Raw genomic sequence first — 14,652 nt, forward strand, 5'->3', positions numbered from 1 at the left:
TTATATTTTTTCTATGTTTATTGTTATGCACTAAATTACCAAGGCACATTCCTTGTATGGGAAAGGCCTTCTTGAGTTTAATTAGTGCAAGAAAATGTAAAAAATATACATAAAGGAGGCCTAAATCTCTGCTTTTTGGTTCAGTTCTGTGAAGAGAAGTAAATGTAAATAGTCTAACAGAACAATGTCTCAACATCAGGGACAAGAAAACAGTTTGTCCAAAAAAAGAAGCCTATTAAGTCTGTATTATTGTTAAACAATAAAAAAAAACACATAATACAGACAGAGAATTGTATTAAAAATTCCTTAAACAGTCATGAAAATGCATCTCTGATCAATATTTACAGGAAATAATCTGCTTAAATTTCCTCCAAATCACTTGTTTCGCACAAACTTAACCCACTAACCCTAACCCAGTGCAGTTCTCATTCACTTTGTTATATTTATTGTCTCTATTTCTATCTTTATTTATATTTTTCTATGTTTATTGTTGTGCACCTTGGATGGGAAACACCTTCTTGAGTTTAATTAGTGCAAGAAAACATTAAAATACACATAAAGGAGGCCTAAATTTGTGCTTTCGGTTCATTTCTGTGAAGAAAACAATGGTGAAAACATCAAGAACAAGAAAACCGTGAAAAAAAGCCTATTAAGTCTGTATTATTGTTAAAAAATATATAAATATATATAAAAAAAACACAATACAGACAGAGAATTGTATAAAAAGAGGAAAGAAATCACTAATTCCCTGCAGTTTGGAGTTCACTATTTGGATTAATTGTACAGTTTTTAATATAATATGAAAATATATCACCTATTCAGTTCAATAAATGATAGAAAAGTGGTTAATTAAAGTAAAACGTGTGTTTTATATATATATATATATATATATATATATGTGTGTGTGTGTGTGTGTCTCCGTTGGCGCCCCCTGGCGGCCGCCGCACTGACAGTTTCTCTAAAATCACGTGACTTCTGGGAAAAGGAGCGTCTGCTGAAGAGAGAGAGACATACAGAGAGAGTCCGGACCGCAGAGCCCGGAGAGCAGACTGTGAACCTGAACCCTGACAGTCCGCAAACGCACCGCGGAGGAAACGCAACCGAGGTAAACGAAACTTAACAATCTACTTCCTTAATTTGAACAAGTGTGATCCATTAAACCCTATAAATATCAGCAGAAACAGGTGAGAGCAGACGGCGCTTTTTAGTCGTTCCTGAACCAGACTGCGTTTAAAAAAGAGTCGATTTAAGAAACGGGAGTGTTTTTTTTCGTACGTGTGTGTGTTTGTGTGCTCGTGTGAGTGTGTGTGTGTGTGTGAGAGTGTGTGTGTGTTTTCGGGTGAAGTTAAAAAAAAAGCAGTATTTGTAATTAAAACATATTATTGGTGGGGGCTTTTAAATGGGTTATAATGAAAGAAAGGGAGTTTATTAAAGTGGGAGGTTGTTGTTGACATTCATCTGATGGTGGTTTGTTTATTTGTTTGTGTCTCTCTGTTGTTGTTTTTTTTCTATAGTTTTTTAATCATGGCAGGAGGGAAAATGCGATCCACTCGCAGACTGCGCTCCTGGATCGTCGAACAGGTGTGTGTGCGTGTTTAAAACTGTGTGTGTGTGTGTGTGTTTAAAAGTGTGTGTGTGTGTGTGTGTGAGGGTGTGGGTGAGAGAGTGAGGGAGGGGGGGAGACGGAAAGGGAAACCGTGCATGTTTACAGGGCTACAGATTCCATCCACAGGCTGCAGGAGGTGTTTAAAAACATCATGTTGTGGATTATTTTCTGACACATATGATTCACAATTAGTGGGAATTAACATTGTTGCATGGTAATTTTCATTTTGGCCGAAATAAAACCTTTTAAAGTGACATTTTGTACCAAACATCTAACTTATTTCGTGTCTGTAGGACAAGATTTGTAGGCCGGGATGCCTCTGCAGCACTGCGGTGCTTCACTATAATGTGTTTTTGTCTCATATTTTACATTAAGCACAACTAAATTACAGCTTAATAGTAAAACAAAACATAATACAGACACAGAATTGGATAAAAAGCTCCTTAAAATCAATATTCAAAGGCCTGTGTTACACAAACTTATACAGTTTTTATTTACTTTATGTATATGTTTATATATTATTAATATTGAAAACCTATTTGTGCCATGGGGATCTTGTGTACATTTAGTCTGTTATTAACATTTGATTCATGCATTATGTCAGATTCATCATTAATTCACTTTAATGAAGATTATTGCCTCATTTAATAATGACAGAATCTATAAAATAAGCAAATGTTGGTAATTATAGCTTCATTTAGGAGAATATTATAATGATCAAATATACATTTTAATGTAGATTAAATGTGTTTTTGTCTCATATTTTACATTTATTACAACTAAATTGCAGCTTAATAACAAATAAAAACAAAAAACAGACTGAGAACTTCATAAAAAGCTCCTTAAAATGTCAAAAATCTATATTCTCAGGAAATAATCTGCTTAAAATTGCTTGTTTTTACACAAATTTATGCAGTTTTTATTTACTCTATGTATATATTTATATATTATTCATATTGAAAACTCACTTAATAATGACAGAATCTATAAAATAAGCAAATGTTGTTAATATATTCACTTTTTTTTTATATTATAGCTTCATTTATAATGATCAAATATACATTTTAATGTAGATTAAATGTGTTTTGTCCATCCTGAGTATTTGTCTGCAGGTGTTCCTTAAATTAAACAACAGTTGGCTGTTTGCAGGTCAGCAGTGGGAAGTACCCGGGGCTGGTGTGGGACGACGAGGCCAAAACCATGTTCCGCATCCCGTGGAAACACGCCGGGAAACAGGACTTCCGCAAGGACGAAGACGCCGCCATTTTCAAGGTCAAGATGCGTCTCTTGGACTCTAAACTAGAGAGGGGGGGGGGGGGTCGAGCTCTTCTGACTAACCCGTCTCTCTCTGACCTCCGCAGGCGTGGGCAGAGTTCAAAGGCAAGCTGACGGACGGGAGTCAGGACAACCCGGCGTCCTGGAAGACCCGCCTGCGCTGCGCCCTCAACAAGAGTCCAGAGTTCATGGAGGTGATGGAGCGAGCGCAGCTGGACATCTCGGAGCCCTACAAGGTCTACCGCCTGGTCCCCATCAACGAGCAAGGTGAGACACTCTGGAGGCTGGAACAGTATTTATTATCTAATCTGAGCAAAAATGCCTCTCGAATGTGAGGATCTGCTGCTTTTCTGTGTAATCTCTTGTTTTAAATTGGATATTTGGTGTTTTTATGAATGAAGACGTCACCGTAAAACAAAAACACGTCTTTACCTTTTTAGTTGCTATCAGCTTAATTTCTTCCAGTTTAAATAATCCAGACACCTGATGAAGTATAAAGACACATTCACATGTTTCTGCCACTAAATCAATGAATTCATGTTTGTTTTTAAAGATTATAAAGTAGATTAAAGTGAACAAAACAGAATACAAACCAAACAATCGATGGATTAACGGGGGGAAATTGTTCAGGTTATTTTCCAATAACTCACCTTTGGATTAAATAATCCAGCGTACATTCCCAATTTAATATAGTTACATATCAACATTCACACTCACACACCTGATTGTCCAGCAATGCGCCACCTAGTGTTTAATGGCAGAACTGCAGGTGTAATAATAATAATAATAATAATAATAATAATAAGATCTAAGAGTGGAATTATTCACTTTTTTATGTTTTCTGTGTGGATTTTACACCGAAACAAATCCTCAACCAAAGGACAGATTCTAAACATTAATACTGAGAAAATAAAGACTATCACTGGTCTTTGCAGGTTTTATTACGCTGTACTTTGTAGACGGACTCTCCGCCCTGTTATGTGGAAACCATCAGCACAAACCACCGATTATATAAAGTTACACAATGTGACTTTACAAACCTCTCCCACTTGTGTTGCAATGAATTTTCCTTTCCCCATCACTCCTCCTCCTAACCTTCGTAACCTCTTAGAATTACTAGAATCTCTCCCGTTTTAGCTCGTCTCTGTTATGTAACACCGGCGTGATTCTGACTCGTGGTTCCTTAAATGTTTAGTTTAAATGTAAAAATGTCCGTACTGTATGTTTCTACCTGATATCAGCTGAAAGGGATTTACAAGCTGTGTTATTTGCTCTCTGGTTCCATTGTTTTTGCTGACGTCCATCTGCTTTTGAGTCTGAATCATCACAATTAAATGTATTGATTCAGTTTCTACTCATTACTGGACTTTACCTCCTCTCCTGCTGAGGCTTTTAAAAGCTGTGTTATTGTGTAAATAACCAAGCCTTACTGTACACGGTCAGAAACAGAGCCTGACTGACGTTGATTTGGTGCATTTTCTTACTTATTTATGAATTATTCTGGTATTAAATCCAATTAAATAAGTAAAAAACAGCTTTTTTTGCTTGTTTTTGTTGTTTTTTGGACTGTTGCTGGATGGAGTGACGCTGTCTTAACAAAAGTGTGGCGATGATTCATTAAAACCACCAGACAAAAGGCCAAAACAGGTCGAATGAGTCGTTGTTGTTTCTGCTGAGTCAGCGGGGGGATTGGAGCGACTTCCTTTGTGTTCTGAACCGTAAATATCGGTTGTTTACGACGACAGATCTCCGTCTGTTTTTCAGGAGTGGTGGTTCCCGAAAAGAAATGCAGAGTGAAAGCCGCCAAGAGGCCGAAGAGGAGGAGGAGGAGCAGCAGCAGTGACTCGGAGAGCGACGATGGCGGCGTGGGGAAGCAGATAAAGACGGAGGAGGTCACGTCGCAGCTGGTGAGTGGATGTTAGAGAGGGATTTCTTACATTTCTCTCTTAAATCTTGATGCTTGAGCTGCTGTTCAGACGTCTAGAGGAAATAAAAATAACCTCTTTGTGTGATTCTCAGTCTGTGGAAGAGACTCACGTCACCGTTCTGACAGAGGAACCGGCTCAGCACAGCAACGCCATCCAGAGAGACGGTGAGTTTTAGTTTAGTTTATTCTGAAGCAGCCACAGCGGAGGATGATGGGGCGGGGAACCGAGTCCATCAGTACGATAATAAGAGTCCGATATGTTCCTGAACTTCCTGATATCTGTACGGGATCAATTAAAGGGATTTTTTAGTTAAATTATTGACCTAAAACAAGCTTTTCTCGTATAGTTTGTGTTGTTTTTGTGTTCATGTGGACTAATAATGTCCAATTAAAGAAGTACCGTTACCTCTGAGGAAGGAAGGTTTTACCTGCATCAATCAGGATTAAAGAAACCAGATTTCAGCAGCTATGTTTCTCAGCCGGTCTCTGAGTCACGAACACAGAAATCAAATTACCGAGCTGCTGCCTGTAAGAAGGTTACTACAGTGCATGTAAAACGTGGAGTCCTCAGAGCAACCTGTGATATCATGTCAGTGATAACAAAGTATCTGCCAACAAAGCTTCAGGATTCAACCCCTGAAAACCTCTCTCTCTCTCTTTCTCTCTCTCTGCAGTGGTTGATGAGATCAGGTTGGACGTGCGGATCGAGGAGAGCGTCGCCGCTCCGACGGAAGGTAATAAAACTGTAACACACGTACAGCTGAGCAGGTCGTTGTTGATGTACAACCTAATTTATTAGTTTTTACCCAGTTTAAAGATTTAGAACTTCTCCAACAATCTGTCTGTTTTTAGGACTGTTGAATACTTCAGTTTAAAGCCAAGCAGCAACTTTATGTGGCTTTAAGAGAAGAGATTAGTATTAAAAGTTTATTTTATTTTGAAAGTCTGCTCTGTTCCTGTCTCCCCAGGCCAGGACTCCTTCAGTGTGGTGGTTCATTATTTAGGACAGGAGGTTCTCAAGCGTCAGATCCAGGGCACTGATGTCAGGATAACGTACCTGCCTTCCTCTCTCGTCCCCCCGACTTCGGCCGCCCTGAAGGCCCGGTTTCCCCGCATCCCGCTGCCGGAGCCGCCCTCCACGCTGCCGGTCGGCCAGGAGCGGCAGGCCCTCGCCACTCTGCTGCCCTTCATGGAGAAAGGGGTGGTGCTGACCTCCACGCCGCAGGGAGTCTACGGCAAGCGGTTCTGCCAGGGGCGGGTCTTCTGGACGGGGCCGCACACGACCGCGCCGGGGCTGCACAAGATGGAGAGGAACACGGAGCCGGTGATGCTGTTCAGTAAAGACGCCTTCAAACAGCGTGAGTGGCTTTAATTCATCGTTATATTGATTATTTCAACCCAGAATCAGGTTATTTGATTGACTGACTTTTGGTTAAGTGTTGATTGGTCTACTTTAAGATTGCTGTTTGAATTAGATTTTAAAAAATAGTCTTATTTGATAAAAACAGAACAATATTTACACATATTGCTGCCGGTCGAAAATTATCATTTATAAAGCAAAAATGTCAAACTTCTGCTTCTGAATTGTGGTGGATATCTTTCCGTTTTAAGCACATATGATCGCAAACTAGTTATATTTTGGGGTTTTGAACGGTTTATAAGGAAAACAAGCAATTTGGCAACCCCACCTTGGACTTTTAGAACTTATAATGTGCATTTTTTATTGTTTTCTAACATTAAATAGATGAAAAAAATGAGAAAATCTATTAAATTCAGTTGTAACTCGAAACTCTTCTATGAAAATCCACAGTTTTCGTCATTTTCCAGCTCTGTTGCACATGAACTAATAAATAATAATAAATAATTATACATTTATCTCCCTTTTCTCTCCCTCCCAATCAGAACTGGATAATTTCCGTTCAAACGGCGGCGTGCCTCCTCAGTGCGGCGTCACTCTGTGTTTCGGGGAAGAACTGAGTAACACTGAAGACCCGTCTGGAAAACTCATTATTGTTCAGGTAAAGGTAATTCACTACTCATTTTTATATATATAAGCATTTATTTATGTAGTCATGAAGCTTTTGTTCTCTGATCGGCTTTCAACACTCGGTATTTATATTATTTTATATTGTTTGATTATGACTTTGGCACCAAAATACCATCATAAAAGACACAAGCGCATTAATTAACTTTACCTCTGGAAAAGATTACTCACATTATTAAAGGTTAAAAAATCTGTCCATGATACAATATATTGATTTAAGTTGATTTTAAGATACACACAGTAGGCCTAAATCTCAAAATGTCATTAATTTCTGCAAGAAAAAACTAAATAAATAATTATTTCTAAGGTTTCAAGTATTATTTAAGGTAGAAATGTTAAAGACCTGAACACAAAACACAGAATTTGTCAAAAAAAAAAGACCTATAATATTTATAGGAAACGACTCCCAGTGACGAATTAAATGACCTACTCTCGTCCTGTCGCTGCTCTGCAGATCACTTTACCGTGGGCGGAAGAGCAGGTCCAGACCGCCCAGTCCTTCATCGAGTCCATCAGCATCCTCCAGTCTCTGGCCAGTCAGTCTCCGCTGGGAGAAATAACTCTAAACCTGGTCAGCGTGGACTCTCCGATGTCTGAGACCATCATCTGTGGCTCCTTCTGAGCGCCTTGCCCCAATTAGAAAGGGCTTCAAATTTCAACATAAGAGACCTTCCTAACTTTGAAACCCATTCTTGTGATACAAAAGAATACAGTGAGGAACAACTTCACTCTAAATGCATCATCCAAAATTAGTCTTAAAAAGATTAATTACTGAGTCCAGAGTCTCAGATAAACACATTATATAGCTGATAGCCAAATAAAAGCCAGTAGTTTATGTGGTAATTGTATTTTGAGCCCAAACAGATTTCTAGCACATTTCACTTTCTTTTTTTTTTGTTGCCCTGAAACAAATACTGGAGTTTCTGGGAGGGACTTTTGTTCCCCTCGTGTTCCTCGTAGACATTAGTCAGCGTACTGGAAGCACTACATGTAAACCAACACTGAGAAGTCGTCTTCAGAGCTGCAACCAATAAGTCGACTGACAGAGTCCGATTGTCTCTATATAACAGACAACAAAATGAAATGTTAGTTGCAGCTCTTGTCGTCTTTCTTCGCTGGGTTTTTTTTTTGCAGCCAGTAACGGGCCTCAAAGGTGCTGTGGATGTTTATTTTAATGGGGGTCACAACCTAAAACAGGTTGGGAACCACCGCTCTCTGCAACTGTACAGTGCTGTACTCGTCGTCCTTGAAGCTGCAAATAATAGTCCAGTAGAGTAGTGAGCAAAAGATGTATCTTTGTTTTTTAATGTGCTGCCTGTTAATCTACTCAAATCCAACTTTAGATTAGTCATTTCTTTTCACGTTAGTCTCTTTTGTGGGTAAACACATTGATACACGTACAGATGTGTGTTGATAGTCGTCCGGTGACAGGTGCTCAGTCAGAACCAATCAAAGGACGAAGTCTTTCTATACTCCGCTGTTATTATGTGAGAAAAACTAATCTACTTTACAAGAGTGTACATTTAGATTAGTGTTTTAGAGAGTTACGCCAAATTCGGACACTGCGGTAGACAATTTTTAAAAGTTGGTTTGTGTATGTGTGAGGGGGCAAACTGAAGTACATTTCAATACAGAAGTCTTGCAGTAATTACAGGCTGCTGACGCTCAGAATATTTGGTTTTTGGGGGGGTTGTCAGAGGCATTTATACAACTCTTTTTTTAAAAGGTGGTAGTTTGGTGTGATTTCCTGTGAGGTTTGTGTATATTTCCTCTTTTAAAAAAAGGACATAATGTTTGTAGAGTTTGCCACTAATGCACCGCTCAGGCAGGGAATACCGTACTGGAGGTTAGAAAAGGCAGCTACACACACACAAAGTACAAAGTGGCGAACAGAAGTGTCTTAGGCACTATAAAGACATTTAATAAATGGTTTATAACTCACTATAATGTAGTTGTATCCATGTTTACATACTGTACAACACAAACTACCACCTTAATCATGATTCTCAACCTGAATACCTCACAGTCTGACCAAAAACCTAACATTTTAAGCCTCAACAAATTTGTATTTACTGCAGGGCTTCAGTATTACAGTGCACACAGGAATGACAATAATACAACAACAGAGCATAACATTGGACCAAAAATACCACAGGTGCATGGCAGTGGTGTTAAAATGTGTTATTAAGGTGGATTTAAATCAGCCTGGTGTTGGGTTGAACCACAACCACAAAGGCACACGGGGGGGGGGGGGGGTTGAGAGGGACTGTAAATATATTGTTATTTATGCATGTTCTATGTTATGTCCTGTCCAGTTTGGGAAAATGCATTAAAAATAAACGGATTCTTACACTCTGTGTGTGTGTGTCGTGGTTCAGTCAGAACATAAATAAAAGTGAGGTCTACAAACGGATGCTACTGTGTTGGCTCTACATGCTGCCGTTGGCCGGCGAGGTGAGCTCCGCTATCTTGGTGTTCAGTTTCTGATTGGTCCAGTCCTTTGTAATGTCGTCCAAGTGGCTGTCAAAATCCACCAATAGCGTGTGATCGCCGGACTCCAGCAGCTGAGTGGCTATGGCCCGAGTCTCCTCCCACTGTCTCAGCATTATCCTGTAGGAAACAACAAGGGGGCAGGGGCAGCGAGGACTCATTCAGTGGCTGGAAATATTCCCATTACTTAAGATTTTAATGAACAAAGCTACAAGAGACAAAGAACTAACGAAGCTTGTGGCTGAATATGTGGTGGATGAAGTGTTTGATAGACAGATTCTTGGGAAAATAACAGTCACAGGCTTAAAAGAAAAGACTCAAGTTGCTAAAATGTTGTGTCTTTTATCAGTTTGAGGGAGGTGTGTGTTTCATCTAGCCTGTAAATTTGATTAATTCAAAAGGTTGCAGGGTAAAAAGCTGCTAGTTTGAAGCCTTTCATTACTGTTTTTAATGAATGAATGTGTCTGCTCTGATTCACATGTGCCCTGCTGCTGTTTATATGAGCCACAAGTTCCACTCTGGGGTTTGTTTGTTTTTTTTTAAATTTGACATGAACTGAAAACACACATGCAAAAAACAGGCGGATGGAAACGACTAACAACAGCTTCACTCCACGTAAACCACGTGCAAACCGCCACTGGTGCAGTGTGACAGTAAGTACGTTTTCATTCTGAATCACCAACGATGACGAGAGACTGTTTCACCACGATTAACATCAGAGCTCGACAGAAAACATGAGTCAGTGTTCGATTAGGTGTGTCTAATCAAAATAGGTCAATAACATGTTTATTCTTTAGTGCACCTACGTGTGAGAAAGACTCCGCTATCAGTACACTTAATCGTGAGCTGATTGTGAAGAGAGCATGAAACTGGGAAACCCCTACTGTTTGCTACTGAGCTGCAGTGTTTGTTTACACCGGCTGTGCCTTACGTGTGTTTGTCTTTGAGCATCCATCTTGAGTCTTTGCGCTCGTACATCACGATGGGAGGAACGCGATAGTCCGGAGACATCTTACTGCCATCGAGCTGTGACGCAATACAGAGAAAAACATCAATAAAAATCTGTTAAGAACTGCTTAATAACTTAAAATATATTCAGTTTCAAGTGATTTTAAAGCAGATTGATCCCCGTTTTTTTGTTCCATACGAGCCAACGGGTGTCGAGTTTATTCTCACCATCAACAGAACTGCGTTGTCAAACTGCTCAGAAATCTTATCGGCTATCTTCAGCGCACACGGCGTCGGGCTGTAGAGGTCAAAGTTAGGAAAGTTTACACTAAAATGTGAGTTATATATATATATATACACACAATGTAAGATAACAGGTAACATTAAAGGTGAAGTGCAGCTGAAATGAAACGGGGCTGTTTGGAGGAAACTCACCTGCTATCTGACACACAGGCATTGGCTTGATAGTATCCCACTATCCTCTGCTGAGTCTGTGAACACCACACGTCCACCTGACAACAGGAGAACACTTTAAAACATCTTTTTTTTTTACATAAATCTAGAAATCTCCTCCAGGTCTGTGTTGTGCTCGTCGACCCTCTCAGCCCTCGTGTCTCGGTGGTTTGTCTTATTTCTCTACCGGTTGCTCCTGATATCAGTTTATACTATCTCATAATGGCCTGTTTAATGTAAATCCAGCTGTAAACTGCCTTAATGTGTGTAAAACTGTTCATGAATGAGCCAGACGTGCTACAAGAAGTGTTATATATAATATATTTGTGGTTGATTTCCCTGTTTTTAAAAAGGAATTAACTAAAGTAGAAGCTTAAATTAAATGTAGACAGCACTAGTAACGGTGCACTGGGTACTTTTATATATTCCTTTTCGCTGACGTCCTATTGTTGAAATATCTAATTTATATTGTGAATTAATGATGAATCACACGTCAGTAACAACCTACATTCCCACAGGATCCATGATGATGAAGATATAGAAAACATTTTTAGTTTTTGTGTAAAAGATGCAATTTTTAGCAGATTATTTCCTGTAAATACAGATTTTTTTTTAGTTTTTGTGTAAAAGAAGCAATTTTTAGCAGATTATTTCCTGTAAATACAGATTTTTTTTTGGTTTATGTGTAAAAGAAGCAAATTTTAGCAGATTATTTCCTGTAAATACCGATTCTTTTTTAGTTTTTGTGTAAAAGAAGCAATTTTTAGCAGATTATTTCCTGTAAATACAGATTTCTTTTTAGTTTTTGTGTAAAAGAAGCAAAATTTTAGCAGATTATTTCCTGTAAATACTGATTTATTTTTAGTTTTTGTGTAAAAGACGCAATTTTTAGCAGATTGTTTCCTGTAAATACAGATTATTTTTTAGTTTTTGTGTAAAAGACGCAAATTTTAGCAGATTATTTCCAGTAAATACAGATTATTTTTTAGTTTTTTTGTAAAAGACGCAATTTTTAGCAGATTATTTCCTGTAAATACTGATTATTTTTTAGTTTTTGTGTAAAAGAAGCAATTTTTAGCAGATTATTTCCTGTAAATTCAGATTTTTTTTTAGTTTTTGTGTAAAAGAAGCAATTTTTAGCAGATTATTTCCTGTAAATACTGATTATTTTTTAGTTTTTGTGTAAAAGAAGCAATTTTTAGCAGATTATTTCCTGTAAATAGAGATTTTTTAAGTTTTTGTGTAAAAGAAGCAATTTTTAGCAGATTATTTCCTGTAAATACAGATTTCTTTTTGTTTTTGTGTAAAAGAAGCAATTTTTAGCAGATTATTTCCTGTAAATACAGATTTCTTTTTAGTTTATGTGTAAAAGAAGCAAATTTTAGCAGATTATTTCCTGTAAATGCAGATTTTTTTTGGTTTTGTGTAAAAGAAGCAATTTTTAGCAGATTATTTCCTGTAAATACAGATTATTTTTAGTTTTTGTGTAAAAGAAGCAAATTTTAGCAGATTATTTCCTGTAAATAGAGATTTTTTTAAAAGTTTTTGTGTAAAAGAAGCAAATTTTAGCAGATTATTTCCTGTAAATACAGATTTATTTTTAGTTTCTGTGTAAAAGAAGCAATTTTTAGCAGATTATTTCCTGTAAATACAGATTTTTTTTAGTTTTTGTGTAAAAGAAGCAATTTTTAGCAGATTATTTCCTGTAAATACAGATTTTTTAAAAAGTTTTTGTGTAAAAGAAGCAATTTTTAGCAGATTATTTCCTGTAAATACAGATTTTTTTTTAGTTTTTGTGTAAAAGAAGCAAATTTTTAGCAGATTATTTCCTGTAAATACAGATTATTTTTTAGTTTTTGTGTAAAAGAAGCAAATTTTAGCAGATTATTTCCTGTAAATACAGATTTTTTTTTAGTTTTTGTGTAAAAGAAGCAAATTTTTAGCAGATTATTTCCTGTAAATACAGATTTCTTTTTAGTTTTTGTGTAAAAGAAGCAAATTTTAGCAGATTATTTCCTGTAAATACAGATTATTTTTTAGTTTTTGTGTAAAAGAAGCAATTTTTAGCAGATTATTTCCTGTAAATACAGATTTTTTTTAGTTTTTGTGTAAAAGAAGCAATTTTTAGCAGATTATTTCCTGTAAATACGGATTTTTTTTTGTTTTTGTGTAAAAGAAGCAAAATTTTAGCAGATTATTTCCAGTAAATACAGATTTTTTTTTGTTTTTGTGTAAAAGAAGCAAATTTTAGCAGATTATTTCCTGTAAATACAGATTTCTTTGAGTTTTAAAACAGTCCAAGGAGCTTTTGATCCACTCCTCTGTCAGTATAGTGTATAACCGTGTGTGGAGCTAACCCCACCTGTCCACCACACCTGTGCGCTACCTGTGTGAGGGCCAGCTGAGTGATGGGAGCCAGGGGCAGGTGGGAGTGAAGCAGCGGCACGCAGTCTGTCACGCACACAGCGCCACCTGTCGGGCTGGACGACAACAGCAGCCCGTTGATGCTGCACCGTGGAAACAGACAGGAGTGCAGGTACATCTTCACATACGCCCGACAGCACAGCTCCACCTCGCCCATGATGACCACTGAGAGCACGGACAGCGACAAAGAGGCAGAAAAAAGGGCTTTAAAAGAGGCTGAATGTACATAATTAAACACATACGAACTCCTGGGAAGGGTTTCTGAATCAAAAGAAGCAGCTGTTATCCCGCTTTTTGTGATATTTTACAGAAAATGAGGCAGAAATCGCGCACGGTTGTGTTTTTATTCAAGGAGGTGTAGCCAGCTGTTAGCTAGCCGGCTGCTGCTTCTACAGTGTGTGTTTCGCATCAGGAAACTCGCTGACTACACAAACTTACCTGGAGAGGAATAAAACCCAGTCAACGTAGCCTCAACAAACAAACAAACACGGTTGTTTTTTTCGCGCTATTTTTTCTAAATATATCTGTTAATCTAGATTTCTTTCCAGAGAGCTGTAACGGCTAACTGGCTCACTTGACAGCTATTACCAACAGCCACTTCCGGTCCCGCCCACTAGCGTTAAATGTAATCATCTGATTGGCGGAGACGTCGCCCCCCTCGGTTTTGTGTAATCCCATTGGAGCAACTGAAGTGCCAATCATTCTTCCAGCCGCTGCGTCATGCTGGTGCTCCACAGCAGTGCGCCCTCCAGCGGAGAGGACTTAGTGTGTAATTATTGTGTAATTATTGTGTTTTTGGACAGTTTGAAGGGTTTAAAACGTTAATTATATTCAGAAATAAAAAAACTACTATTTTTTCCCCCACCTCCTCAACTTCAAATGTTTTTCAGCTAATCTGGAAAAAGGTTTTAATGCCTAAAGAAGAGCCCAATAAACTATACTTGAAGATCTTGTGAAGCACATTTGTCTTGTTTGAGTCCATTCCTGCTTTTAGTTAATTATTTTAGATGCAGATTTTAAAAGGAAAATAGTACAACAGTAATTGGAATTAAGGCAAATATGTTATATATCAGAATGCAATAATATTTACTACGCAACAAATGATCAAATGTCCTTTTGTAAGCAATAATGTGCATTAAAACTTGGAAAATGTGTGAATAATGGGCTGTTGTGTTTAGTTAAGACATTTGAAATATACAGAGGGGTATTTTAGATAAGTCGACTCATCCACTCACTCTGTATGAGCCCAAACTTTACCTCGTCACCATGTTACTTGCACCGATTGCTTTTCAGCAATTAAAGTGTGTTTAATTTACAGCAGGTAAGAAACCAGATTAAGAGTAACTTTGTCCATGTGAGTTTTTTAATACACATCTTGTTCTTAAATAGAAATTAGCATGAACGTGTCCCATGAACTGACCACTGAGTAATTACTGAGCAGAGAATAAAGTTTACAGTTTTCTACAAGAAAAAGACCAGAAACAT

The 14,652-nt window shown here is 37.9% G+C and overlaps 2 protein-coding genes across 4 annotated transcripts; one reads left to right on the plus strand and one right to left on the minus strand.

Annotated features, from left to right (window-relative positions):
* Window positions 1–973: 973 nt before the first annotated feature.
* Window positions 974–9,209, plus strand: irf9 (interferon regulatory factor 9). 3 transcript variants are annotated; one of them, XM_051410769.1, is made up of 10 exons: window positions 974–1,105; window positions 1,515–1,581; window positions 2,756–2,878; window positions 2,968–3,148; window positions 4,646–4,788; window positions 4,901–4,973; window positions 5,483–5,542; window positions 5,777–6,166; window positions 6,711–6,832; window positions 7,307–9,209. In XM_051410769.1, exons 2-10 carry the CDS (start codon window positions 1,525–1,527, stop codon window positions 7,472–7,474), a joined length of 1,317 nt encoding a protein of 438 aa, XP_051266729.1. In that variant the 5' UTR covers window positions 974–1,105; window positions 1,515–1,524; the 3' UTR covers window positions 7,475–9,209. The 3 variants fall into 3 exon arrangements, with proteins under 3 accessions (XP_051266729.1, XP_051266731.1, XP_051266730.1); XM_051410771.1 differs by having other exon boundaries at window positions 6,711–6,826; XM_051410770.1 differs by lacking the exon at window positions 974–1,105 and adding an exon at window positions 1,164–1,184.
* On the minus strand, window positions 8,128–13,769 carry emc9 (ER membrane protein complex subunit 9). The gene is made up of 6 exons (XM_051410780.1): window positions 13,606–13,769; window positions 13,130–13,332; window positions 10,726–10,802; window positions 10,519–10,588; window positions 10,274–10,368; window positions 8,128–9,462 (listed from the first exon to the last, which is right to left on the minus strand). Exons 2-6 carry the CDS (start codon window positions 13,322–13,324, stop codon window positions 9,282–9,284), a joined length of 618 nt encoding a protein of 205 aa, XP_051266740.1. The 5' UTR covers window positions 13,325–13,332; window positions 13,606–13,769; the 3' UTR covers window positions 8,128–9,281.
* Between the last annotated feature and the right edge of the window lie 883 nt (window positions 13,770–14,652).

Source organism: Dicentrarchus labrax, unplaced genomic scaffold, assembly GCF_905237075.1.
Source record: "Dicentrarchus labrax unplaced genomic scaffold, dlabrax2021, whole genome shotgun sequence".
Lineage (NCBI taxonomy): Eukaryota > Metazoa > Chordata > Actinopteri > Moronidae > Dicentrarchus > Dicentrarchus labrax.

Coding starts and splice junctions, on each gene's coding strand:
- irf9 (XM_051410769.1), top strand. CDS start 1,525: ATGGCAGGAGGGAAAATGCGATCCACTCGCAGACTGCGCTCCTGGATC. Junction 4,789..4,900: donor AGGAGGTCACGTCGCAGCTG/GTGAGTGGATGT, acceptor TGTGATTCTCAG/TCTGTGGAAGAGACTCACGT. Junction 4,974..5,482: donor CAACGCCATCCAGAGAGACG/GTGAGTTTTAGT, acceptor CTCTCTCTGCAG/TGGTTGATGAGATCAGGTTG.
- emc9 (XM_051410780.1), bottom strand. CDS start 13,324: ATGGGCGAGGTGGAGCTGTGCTGTCGGGCGTATGTGAAGATGTACCTG. Junction 10,803..13,129: donor CTCAGCTGGCCCTCACACAG/GTAGCGCACAGG, acceptor TCCTGTTGTCAG/GTGGACGTGTGGTGTTCACA. Junction 10,369..10,518: donor ACAACGCAGTTCTGTTGATG/GTGAGAATAAAC, acceptor ATTGCGTCACAG/CTCGATGGCAGTAAGATGTC.